This window comes from Populus euphratica, unplaced genomic scaffold (genome assembly GCF_000495115.2).
Source record: "Populus euphratica unplaced genomic scaffold, PopEup_1.0 scaffold149.1, whole genome shotgun sequence".
In the NCBI taxonomy this organism is placed as follows: domain Eukaryota; kingdom Viridiplantae; phylum Streptophyta; class Magnoliopsida; order Malpighiales; family Salicaceae; genus Populus; species Populus euphratica.
This window is the reverse complement of record NW_011499946.1, coordinates 121,909-133,326: the sequence shown is the minus strand read 5'-3', so window position 1 is coordinate 133,326 and position 11,418 is coordinate 121,909. Positions and strand designations below refer to the sequence as shown.

The window sequence follows — 11,418 nt, the reverse complement described above, 5'->3', positions numbered from 1 at the left end:
CACATGTGCCGGGAATTAACTGGAATTGCTCATCACTTTCCATGTGACAGGGACTTGGCCATGGTTCATGCTGATCCTGAATTTTATTTGGCTTTGTCCATTATTAATTTGATAAATGTGTAAGAAAGACATGGGCAAAAGGAGGAGCACCTAAGGACTCTCAAGTCTCTAAACAAAGCACAAAGAAAAGAAATGGGGTATTCACATAAATGGTTTGAATATCAATCATTTTGTTCGAACCTGCTGTGGACATTGTTATTAAAATGGGAGAATGAAAGCTTAATCACTCGATCAAACATCCAAAAAGTGACGGATAAACATGGGTTGCAAGTTCAACAATAATGTTTATATCAAACCCAGGAATCAAACTGGAAAACTTCATCGATAACAGTTATATACAAGCCCCAACATGCTAAGAATATAATACTTCAGACTTCTTTTATTAAAGCCACTTTAGTAATTGCACCATTTTTATAGATTCCAAAACTGAGTGAGAGAGTACCAATATGATTCTAACTTTTAAGATCATTCATCATGGCGATTTCATCTCCTTTACCATAAACACTAGGAGGCTGACCACATATAACACGAATGGGTGAAAAAATGCTTGGCCTTATACCGCGAACAGAATTTCAATGATCCGTATCTGTAATTTGACATATTTATCATCTACATAGCCTTCAAATCCACAATTCTATTGTGACATATTTATCATCCACATAGTCTTCAAATCAACAGTTATTAACCTCAGCCCTTTTCTTTTTCCCTTTCTTGGAGGGATTATCTTCTTAAAAATTAACGAGTACCACAAAATCTGTTCTGTTAGATATTTTGGAAAGCACCTTGCTCTTCCAATATACAATTACATACAAGAGATATAGGCCATGATCACAGTCCCAGTGTCCCTTAATACAAGTTAAGCAGTTTGTTTTTAAGAAAACATGAATTAAATGCATCAGTTGTGAGAATTTGAAACAAAAACATTGAAAACAGCGCTTACCACAAAAGTGTGATCATGTCAAGAATGGCTGTTCAAGATACTCTTCAAGAAAGATTTGATCTGACGGATTTTTAAAATAAACGAATGTGCTCGTCTTGAGGATGCCTTGTATCTCCAACAATAAATTCATGAGCTTTACCATCCACCTCTATAACACTTGACCCAGGGGTTTTTTCAATACCTTTCTTCATCATCAATCTTCTTATTCTTGTTACATCAGCCCATCTTTGATTGATAGCATGTATATTAGAGAGGAGCGCATAAACCCCACTATCATGAGAGTCAAACTCCACAAGGCGGTCTAATATTTCTTGGGGGAATTCCACATTTCCATTTGCCTTGCACGAACTAAGAAGAGCTCCCATTGTTCGAACATCAGGTAGCATGGGCATAGTCTTTGTCAATTCTAATGCCTCATCCAAGAGTCCAGCTCTACAAAGTAAGTCCACCATGCATCTGTAGTGTTCTAACCTCGGAGGAAGATTATATTGCTGACTTTGCATCCAATGAAAGTACCGACGCCCTTCACCAACCAAGCCACAGTGGCGGCAGGATGTCGAAGTGACAAGAAATGTCACCTTTGGCCTCATGCCCTCCCTAACCATCTCTTCGAAAAGTCGAAGTGCCTTCTGGCCATGACCATGCATAGCCAAGCCATTTAGCATTGCCTTCCATGTCAAAACATTCTTCTGAGGCATTCCACTGAAGATCTGCATTGCCATCTCTATACAGCCACACTTTGCGTACATGTCAACCATAGCAGTTCCAATTTGAATATCCCATTTGATGGCCTTATGGTCGATGTACTCATGAACCCATCTGCCATAATCAAGAGCTCCAAGACTGGCACAGGCTGAAAGCACACTGGTAAGTATAATCCCATCAGGCTCAATACCAGAGCTTTGCACATCACCAAAAACTCCAAAACCTCGGGAAATTTACATTGCACCATTCCACAAATAATGCTGGTTCAAGAAACAATATCTTTCTCAGGAAGCTCATCAAACACTTGTTTCGCTTCAGGCAAAGACTCACACTTCACATACATATCCATGAGAGCATTGCTAACCTCCAAACCTAATCCAAACCCACGCTCACTGATAAAGCCATGAATCTCCTTCCCTAAACTCAAATACCCCTTTCTCCCACAAGCAACTAACAAAAGTTGCAGCATTTGGCTCAACATCCATCCTCCAAAACAAACCTACAGCCTCATCAAACAAGCCTGCACTTACATTCCCGGACATAACACCAGTCCAAGATACCGCATCTCTCACAAGCATCTCGTCAAACACTCTACTAGCATCATCCAAACTCCCACAAACGCTATAAAAATGAACAAGAGAATTTTCAACATATATATCACATACAAAATCCATCTTAACAATCACCCCATGAACCTGCCTACCCTCATCAACCCCCATAAACTTAGCACATGATTTCAAAACAGCAGGCAAAGTAAACATATCAGGCAAAAATCCATCTTTCACTATCCTTCTATAAACCAAAAATGCAGTCTTGAGCCTATCACAAAGACCATAACCAGAAACCAATGAATTAAAAGGAAAGGATTCCACTCACTTTGACTCAAAAAATCGTATGCATAATCTGCAAAGTTTGGACCTTTTGCAAAAAACTCAGCAACCCTGTTGACAACCAAGTCATTAGAGACAACCCCTGATGTTATCAACTGTGCATGGATTTCCTTGAAAATTTTCAACTTTTTGCATCTTTGAATGCTGTCTAAAAGAACACATTTCAGAGAATGCTTAATCTTGCTCATATTATTACTTCTTGATAACTACATTCTTCTACGTGAAGCACAAAGAATGAAAGAAACAGTTTCCTCAGCGGCCCTTTTATAAGCCATTGATTTTAGAAAGTCAAAAAATATTGCAGGGAACATGTACTAAGGACACTGAAACTGGAGTTGACATGTTTGACATTACCAAGCAGTGACTAATGTCTTGTCTTGTAATATTGAAGGACAATTTTTTGACAAATCTCAAATTAGTCCTCCAATTACATAGTAAGTTTCACTTTAGTTCATAAAGTCTGTTTTCTCTTAATTGAACCTAAAATGGTAAAGATTCTCGCCCATATCTTTCCATTTCAATTCATCACATATTTTAATGAAATTATATTAAAATTATTCAAAATCGAGAAAATAATTTTCTTAACAATTTTTTTCGGTGAACATAGTTTTTCATTAAAAATAAGTTGCGCTCAATGCTTATTAACAGAAACTCAATTTGCAAGTAATTAATTTTGTTCACAGATTTATTTGAGGTAGTTGATGAATTTTATAGTCTAGTAATATCTTTTTTATTTTTTAAAAAACAATTGAGTTCAAATTGTCTTTCTCAGAACAAGAAAAAATTTTGAATTGTGAAATAATAGAAACCTCGTGTAGTTAAATTTTCATTCATTAAAAAAAATCATTATTCTTTTAACGAATGTTATCAAACTTGACTCAATATAACAATTTAGTATCTAGATTAACAAGTTTACATCAAACTAAATTATAATTGTGGTAATCAAACTTGATTGACCTGGTCAGTTGGATTAAAATCCAAGTAAAATCTAGTTAAACTAAGATAAAATAATATTATTATTTTATATTGATTTAAATTATTCTAAGTTTACCAACCTTATTTATGACCCGTAACAACCAAGTCATGCTGTGTTGAACGCGCTGCATGAAACATTTACATGGGATTACATTTATTATAAGTGTGTGTTTATTCATGTTAGGAAATATGTATTATTCAATTAATTTTTAGACATATCAAAAATCTATTATTTAATTATTAGTATATAAGTTAAAAATGAAAATCAATTAAAAAGCATTTATGGAATGATTAGTACAAAAAAAAAAGTGATATGAGAAGTTGAATAAATCATTAATTAAAAGGATTTTGTTTTTATGGTTAATATGTTTTTCAAAGTTCTTTTCAAACTATTTTTTACTTGAATTGATATTTTTTATGTTATTTTGATGATTTTGATATATCAATATAAAAATTAAAATTAAAATTAAAAAAACATTATTTTGATACAAAATTAAAAACTAATTTGGATTGTATTACCAAACACACGAAAATTTGAGCAAGAAAAGGATAGAGTCACTCACCTCTTTTATTGTAGTAAAATTTATTTTTTAAAATGTTTTTAATTTAAAAATATATCAAAATAATATTTTTTATTTTTAAAAAATTAAAAAGTAATTTACATTATATTACCAAACATACATAAACTTGAGCAAGAAAAGGATAAAAGCACCATTTGGGAATGCCATGCAAACCACGTTTCATAAAAATTCAAATTTTTTCTATAAATTATTTTTTTATGTATTTTAGATCGTTTTAATTCGTTGATCTAATAAATAATTTTTTAAAAATAAAAAAAATATTTAATGCATTTCAACATAAAAACATTTTAAAAAACAATTGCAACCATAATCTCAAATAAAGAAAAAGTCACCCTTAACAGCTACTTTTAAAAATACTTTTAACTTTAAAATATATCAAAATAATATTTTATTTATTTATTTATTATATCAATACATTAAAATAAATTTAAAAATAAATAAAATTCAAAAATCATGGTTGTACCACAATGCCAAACTTGGCCTGTGTCTCAAATTGGTGTCTTGTGCCTGGCTAATTACATGTTATCTCAACATGCATAAGAAATGATTAAAGATGAAACTGCTTTGCTGATCAACGCAAAATTAGAAACTTAATTATCAGTATGTTTTACAATGTCTATCCATCTTCTTTCATCCTCTGAAATGTATAATCTTACGCACGGTTGGATTGTGCTGAAAATCACACTTCTATTCAAGCCTTTGAACAATCTTCTTGGCTCGATGAAGTTATCTCCTTTAGATCACAGATATTAACCAGGATATGCCTGAAAAATGCTGCCCCGACTGTTACAGGTATCAAATTACCTTCTTGGCTCGATGAAGTTATCTCTTTTAGATCACAGATATTAACCAGGATATGCCTGAAAAATGCTGCCCCGCCTGTTACAGGTATCAAATTACCATGTTGCAGCTAAATTGGCAATAGATAGAAGCCGATTACGGCGTCTTAAGGTCTCCTGAGAGGTCAATGCCCGAAGACGCGCGTGTTCTTATGAATTAGAAAAACGTAAGGATATGAAAAACACTTTAACAACAGGGTAACTCCTTCATTAACATTCAAGACGAGCAATGGTTGTTCACGATGCCTTTTCCTGGAATCATGATTTAGATTACTGAATCTAGCACGTCATCTGGAACAAATATCAAGCTGGAAATTAACCAAATAAATAATCAAAAGCATGATGATATGATAGCCAGTTTGAATGATGCAGGTGGTCAGCGGCGGCTTGGGTAGAGAAATCCCTTCACCTAATGGAAGGGCCGCTCGGTTCCAAGAATCTAATCCACTCTTCCTCTTGTCCATATCGCTTCTCCTCTTCTATGATGGACAAGAATTGCGTCCAGCACATGCTGGATTCATAGCCTTCCTGGGCTTTTGATTCATGTTTAATTTCCTGCTCCCAAGGCCTCGGCCACCACATTCAATCTATTTTGATAATCATAAATACAGTATACAGTAGTAGTTTCTAATAATGATAAGAACCCACATAAAACAATCAAGAACAATCACAAACATAACACTCAAGAACAATCACAAAAGAACCCACATAAATCAATAAAAAACGATCACAAATAAAGAAAGAAATAACCCAGTAAAATTAAAATTCACTAGTTGCACTTTTGCATTGTTAAAATAACAAGAAAGTAGAAAGATTTATTGAAACTTCAAAAGGGAGAGCTGTTCTTCAATAGAGCAATCGACATGACAAGAAGTTCGACAAGAGGAAGGTATGAGAATGAGACCAAGACAGCGTTGTTCCATTGAAGAAGGAGAGGATCGATGGGTGTTACGGTATTCAACTGCATCTTGGAGGATGATGTTGCCTTGTTTGTCCATGCAATGAAAGCTTCCTAAGAAAAACCGTCCATCCTTGATTCCAACTAGCATCCGTCGAAACAGCAATTTCCTAGCTCGAGATACAATATCAGAGGAAGAGCTCTCAGCTGCCTGCGTCGATGACGATATCTCCATCCCCTCCTCCATTTACTTTCTGTATTTCCTTTTATTAGATGGAATTGATGGAACTGTATTTTTAGATGCAAGAACCCTTGAATCAATGGTCACGATTACTGCCCTTCTGACTTTATTTGTTTGTAACCAGAAAAAAAAAAATCATTTTGTTTGGTTTAAAAAATCAATATCCAGTATCATTAGAAAATTCAGCTTCAAATTTCAAAACATTTCTTTTCTTTCTTAAGAGATAATTTTAAAAATGTTATGAAAAGACTATCCTAGCTACTCCCATTTTATTTCGAGATTGAACTATTATTTTTTATAAAAAAAATATTTAATTTCTGAAATAAAATAAAAAATAATATAAAAAATAATTATAATTTGATAAACTTTAATCAAAGATGAGTCAATACAAAATATCTATAAAAAATAATTATAATTTGATAAACTTCTAAACATGGTAATCAAAGATGAGTCAATATAAAATATCTCGTTAAATTTATAATTTAAATAATAAAATTAGAATTACTCAATAAAAATAAAAAATTATATAACTTTTTTAAAAGAAATATTAACTTTTTAAACTTGAAATCCAAATTGTTAGACTCAAAATATCTAATTTTAAAAAAATTATAAAATTTAATTTATAATTAATTAAATATTAAATAATCAAATAGAGAAAAGAATCATAATTATATAAAATGATTTAAAATAGTAATTAAAAAAATAAATATCATGATTAAAAAATAAAATAAAATTTATATTTCATTAATGGATGAATTTGAAAAAAAAACAATTTAGTAAAGAAACAAAAAAATTAAAAAATAAGCATAAAAATTAATATAAAAATTAAAACATTATTTTGATTAAAGAGTAAAACTGAGAATAATAATAATTAAAAAAAATCTAGAAAACTTAGAAATTAAAAATTAAATTAAAAAATATAATATCATCAATTTAAATTGAACGATAAAATTAAAAATTAATGAAACTATTACAAAAAAAACATGAAAAAAATAAAGATTCAAATAATGAAGATTAAATTAAAAAAATATAATATTTGATAAATTAAGATTGATTAATAAAATTAAAAATTAAGATTTTATAAAAAATAAAATTAAAAATTAAAAAAATTGAAATTGAAATTAAAATATCAACAAGTAAAATTACAATATTAGAGAAGGAGATGAAAAAAATAGAACAGAAAAATAAATATGGAGCTGCAATGTTTTTAGAATAGGTTTTAAATCCTTTTAATTTAATTAATTTAATTAGAAAAGCTATTGAATATAGATTTTTGAGTGTATATTAAATTAGTAAAATTTAAACAATGAATCTACCCCACCCCAAATCTCCCAGCCGTTGATTCTTCTTCGTCCTCAAATAAATACTGATTTTGAGGGTCCCTCCTTCACACAAAGATAAGTGGGGCTAGGGTTTCTAATTCCTCTCTGTTTCTTTATCCATTTTTTTCTCTTCTTTCCACTCAACAAACAAAGAAAGGCCCTGTTGCTTTCTCTCTGTGTCTTCTAATCTTCCACACAGTATATTATGTAGGAGACACTGAAAATTTTCAAAAACCCTCCACATGCCTTAACTTTTTTCTAATTGAAAATCAGAGTTTCAAGAAATTCTTGAGTTTTTCTGAAATTAAACCTGATTTTATCTGGGCTTTCATCAAACTTTTCTGGGTGGTGTTTAATTTTATTTTATCTTGGGTTTTTCTCAATTTCTTGTTTGACTATGGGCTCACAAAACCACCACCACACCATTGAAGAAATAGACCAAGAACATAGCATCACCGTTGCAAATGTATCCAACCAGCCCGATCGCACTACACTCCAACTCAAAGAAGAAACCTTGACAGAACCAGAAGGAAGCCGAGAACTTGAGGAACACGACAACAACGTTAGAAGAATCAACAACAGTTCTTCAAATTCTTGTCTTGTTGTCCATCAGGTACAAAGACAACAACAAGTAGTAATGGCACAGAAAAGAAACACAAAGGACAGGCACACAAAGGTAGAAGGTCGAGGACGCAGAGTTCGGATGCCAGCAACATGTGCAGCCAGGATTTTTCAGTTAACTCGGGAGCTAGGTCACAAATCTGATGGTGAAACAATAAGATGGTTGCTTGAACACGCAGAGCCAGCAATTGTTGCAGCAACAGGTACAGGTACAGTGCCTGCTATTGCTGTTTCTGTCAATGGAACATTAAAAATCCCAACTGAATCACCAGCTACAGAAGCAGCAGACAGTGATGCTGATGGTTTGGTGCATAAGAAAAAACGTAAGAGACCTTGTAATAGTGATTTTGTTGATCTTACTGAAGCAGCTCATCAAAATTCAGTTTCTTCTGGTTTGGCTCCTATTGCTTCTACAAGTCCACAAGGGTTGGTGCCATTATGGCCAATGGGGACCTTTGTGTTCCCACAAGGGAGTAGTGTCGGTGTTGGTGGGTCTAATCAGGCTCAATTTTGGGCTTTTCCTGCTACTAGTACGACTCCATTTTTTAATATGGCTGCGAGGCCTATTTCTAGCTTTGTTTCTGCTATGCAGCCTGGGGTCCAATTGGCCGGAAATGTTAGTGTTGATTTCGGTGATGCTGGTGGTGAGTTATTGGGGTCAGGTGGGTCACCTCCTAATACTATTGGGTCAATGAGTTCATCAAGCTCAGGATCAAGTGCTGCTGCTGCTTGTGGTGGTGGTGGTGGTGCACAATTGTTAAGGGATTTCTCTTTGGAGATTTATGATAAGAAGGAGCTTCAATTTTTTAGTCATCCTGTTAATCATGATCATCAACAGGCACCATGTTCAGAATCTTGAATTTATAGATGATGGGGTTGGTTGCTGTTGGAGGTTCAGCTCAACACAATGTTAATGGTAGCAGTGATAGTGTGTTAGGGTTATGGGGCATGTGCCTTCTCTTTTTTTTTAATAACAAGAACAGGATTAAATTTGTTTCGGTTTTGTTTATGTTATCTTTCTGGGTTTTATGGATATTAAAGCCCTCTTGTCTTTACTTCGTGCCTTTCTCTGATTCTCTTTGGAAAGTTTGATTTCGTGAACCCTTGGTTGGCCTAAGGTTTGTTTGGTAAGTTGTGTATGTATCTTTATGATTTGATTCTTTATGTGGCTCGTAAATTAAAATGTGTGTAAATTGAATTCACGTAACCTAATTAACTTCGCTGGATAAAAGGTGATATTAAAAAAAATTAGTAGAAAAGAAAATATTAAAATAAAATTGGTAGAAAAAATAGTGTGATTTATTTTTTTATTTGGTTAGGTTTAAAATCAGAGTTATTTTAATATTATCTAGTCAACTTAGTTGTTTAAAAATATATTTTATGATGAAATTAATATAAAAAACTTTTTAATCTAATTTGTTTTAGACCAAATTTAAAATAAAATTATGAATAGATTATTTCAACATAATCTAGTTGACTTGTCATGTAATTCAACCACCTTGTAGAAAAGGTCTGAAGACAAAATTAAGAGAAAAATACTAAAAAAAACAAAAATATCTACTTGATTTTTTATCTAACTTGGGTTTAAAATTCAACCAATCATGTAAGAATTGTCTTAACATTATTCAATTAATTGGATCAATCTAAAAAACACTTAAATAATTTAAAAAAAGTATAATGATAAAATTAAAAATATATATATATATAAATTTAAAAAACCTTACTATTAGACATTAAACTAGGTTGTGGTTTGATTTGGTCACAGAGATAGAGATAGGTTATTGCTCTTTACTAAGTTAACTTAAAATTAAAATTATTTTTGTTTTGTTTTTTCAAAATAAAATGATGTTATTTAAAAAAAATCAAAATTACATAATTTTTATTTCCTGGAGTTTATTAGATTGCTCTTATTTTAATTGGGTTTTATCAAGTTAATTTAATTAACTTTTTAATTGGTTTGAAATGAATCTCAATCAAAGTTAAGTTGGCGGATAATAAGTTATCAAAGCTCTTTGATTTTTGGCTTATAAATGACTCTTAAAATTTTATCAAACATTAAACACACCCCCGAAAGCTTAAAAAAAACACACAGAGACAAAAGACTTGTCTTTGCCAAACAAGCTCTTAGAATTCAGATTTGTTAACGGAGAAGGTCACGTGAGATTTGATTTTACACGTGCAAGGTGGTCCCATTGGTTTTTTGGGGTACGTGGTGTTGATTTGTGGGGGTCAATTAAAAAAGGGCCTACTGGTGTTCTCACGTGCTAATGGGACGTTTACCTAGAAGGGTGGGTCCACACGTTGTTAATGCTTTTGGTAGTCCCTTCTCGGGGGCCAGCCTTAAGCGGACCCGCAAGGGCTAGACTAGACTCGCAAGGGCTAGACCCTCTTGGCATGCGATATTGGTTTAGTTGATCTCGTGGGAAAATGGTTCGAGATGGTTGACACCTTCAATTTAATATTTAATAAGCCATTTCAATGATCCTGTGTAATAAAGCGTTGTTTTTAAAAATTTTAAATTTTTTTAATTAAAAATTAATTTTTTATATATTTTAAATTATTTTAATACATTGATCTTAAAAATAATTTTAAAAATAAAAAATATTATTTTAATATATTTTAATATAAAAAACACTTTAAAAAATAATTCTAACTATATTTCTAATCATACCTTAAATAATTCTTCTAAACTGAATTTAAAAAACTAATAATAATATTGGTTTGTTAACTTAACTATTTTTCTAGATTAGGTTTTATATTAAATTACATTTTAAAAATAAAATAATTCTATTTTTAATAAAAATAACACTCTACTAATAACCTATCCAACGATGCTATATAAATGTTTAATCTAAACTCTATTTCAAAAAATATAATAATAATATTAGATTACCATCACAATTATAGTTATAAAATCTACTTTGTCTTACTAGTTAATTTAATGCCTCCTCAAGCTGGATTAGGGTAAAGTTTTATATTTTTTTTAATTAAATTAATATTATTTTAATAAAAAAAAATGATTTGCCATTTCATAAATTGACGAAGCCAATACATAACTTGCACCTTAAAAGTTGAATCTTGAGTTTATGATTCTGATCCAATCATTAGTAATAAAAAAACTAAAAAGAATAATATAGTATTTTTATATGATCAATCAGTAATTATCAAATTTATTTGTATATATCAATTTTTTTATATTTGTTTAGCACTGTAAATTAATTTAATTATTTTTAAAATAAAAAATATTGAACTTGTGTTAAAAGAGCTTTTACATCTTTTTCATCTTTTTAAGAATGGTAAAATAATTGAATAACCCTTAAAAATATCTTAAACTAGAGTCTAGAGG

The 11,418-nt window shown here is 31.2% G+C and overlaps 2 protein-coding genes and 1 pseudogene across 2 annotated transcripts; 1 reads left to right on the top strand and 2 right to left on the bottom strand.

Annotated features, from left to right (window-relative positions):
• Positions 1 to 753: 753 nt before the first annotated feature.
• On the bottom strand, positions 754 to 2,924 carry LOC105137539 (pentatricopeptide repeat-containing protein At4g38010-like; annotated as a pseudogene).
• Positions 2,925 to 5,237: 2,313 nt separating this feature from the next.
• On the bottom strand, positions 5,238 to 6,215 carry LOC105137536 (Small nuclear ribonucleoprotein family protein). Its single transcript, XM_011043315.1, has one exon. The coding sequence runs from the start codon at positions 6,133 to 6,135 to the stop codon at positions 5,806 to 5,808; it is 330 nt and encodes a 109-aa protein (XP_011041617.1). The 5' UTR covers positions 6,136 to 6,215; the 3' UTR covers positions 5,238 to 5,805.
• A 1,321-nt stretch (positions 6,216 to 7,536) lies between these two features.
• Positions 7,537 to 9,127, top strand: LOC105137535 (transcription factor TCP19-like). The gene is made up of 2 exons (XM_011043314.1): positions 7,537 to 8,395; positions 8,465 to 9,127. The coding sequence occupies exons 1-2, from the start codon at positions 7,849 to 7,851 to the stop codon at positions 8,929 to 8,931; spliced, it is 1,014 nt and encodes a 337-aa protein (XP_011041616.1). The 5' UTR covers positions 7,537 to 7,848; the 3' UTR covers positions 8,932 to 9,127.
• The last annotated feature ends 2,291 nt before the right edge of the window (positions 9,128 to 11,418 follow it).

Bases quoted from the DNA above. Each gene is read 5' to 3' on its own strand.
- LOC105137536 (XM_011043315.1), bottom strand. From the start codon at position 6,135: ATGGAGGAGGGGATGGAGATATCGTCATCGACGCAGGCAGCTGAGAGC.
- LOC105137535 (XM_011043314.1), top strand. From the start codon at position 7,849: ATGGGCTCACAAAACCACCACCACACCATTGAAGAAATAGACCAAGAA. The intron at 8,396-8,464 runs GTAAGAGACCTT...CAGTTTCTTCTG, and splicing joins TTTGGTGCATAAGAAAAAAC to GTTTGGCTCCTATTGCTTCT.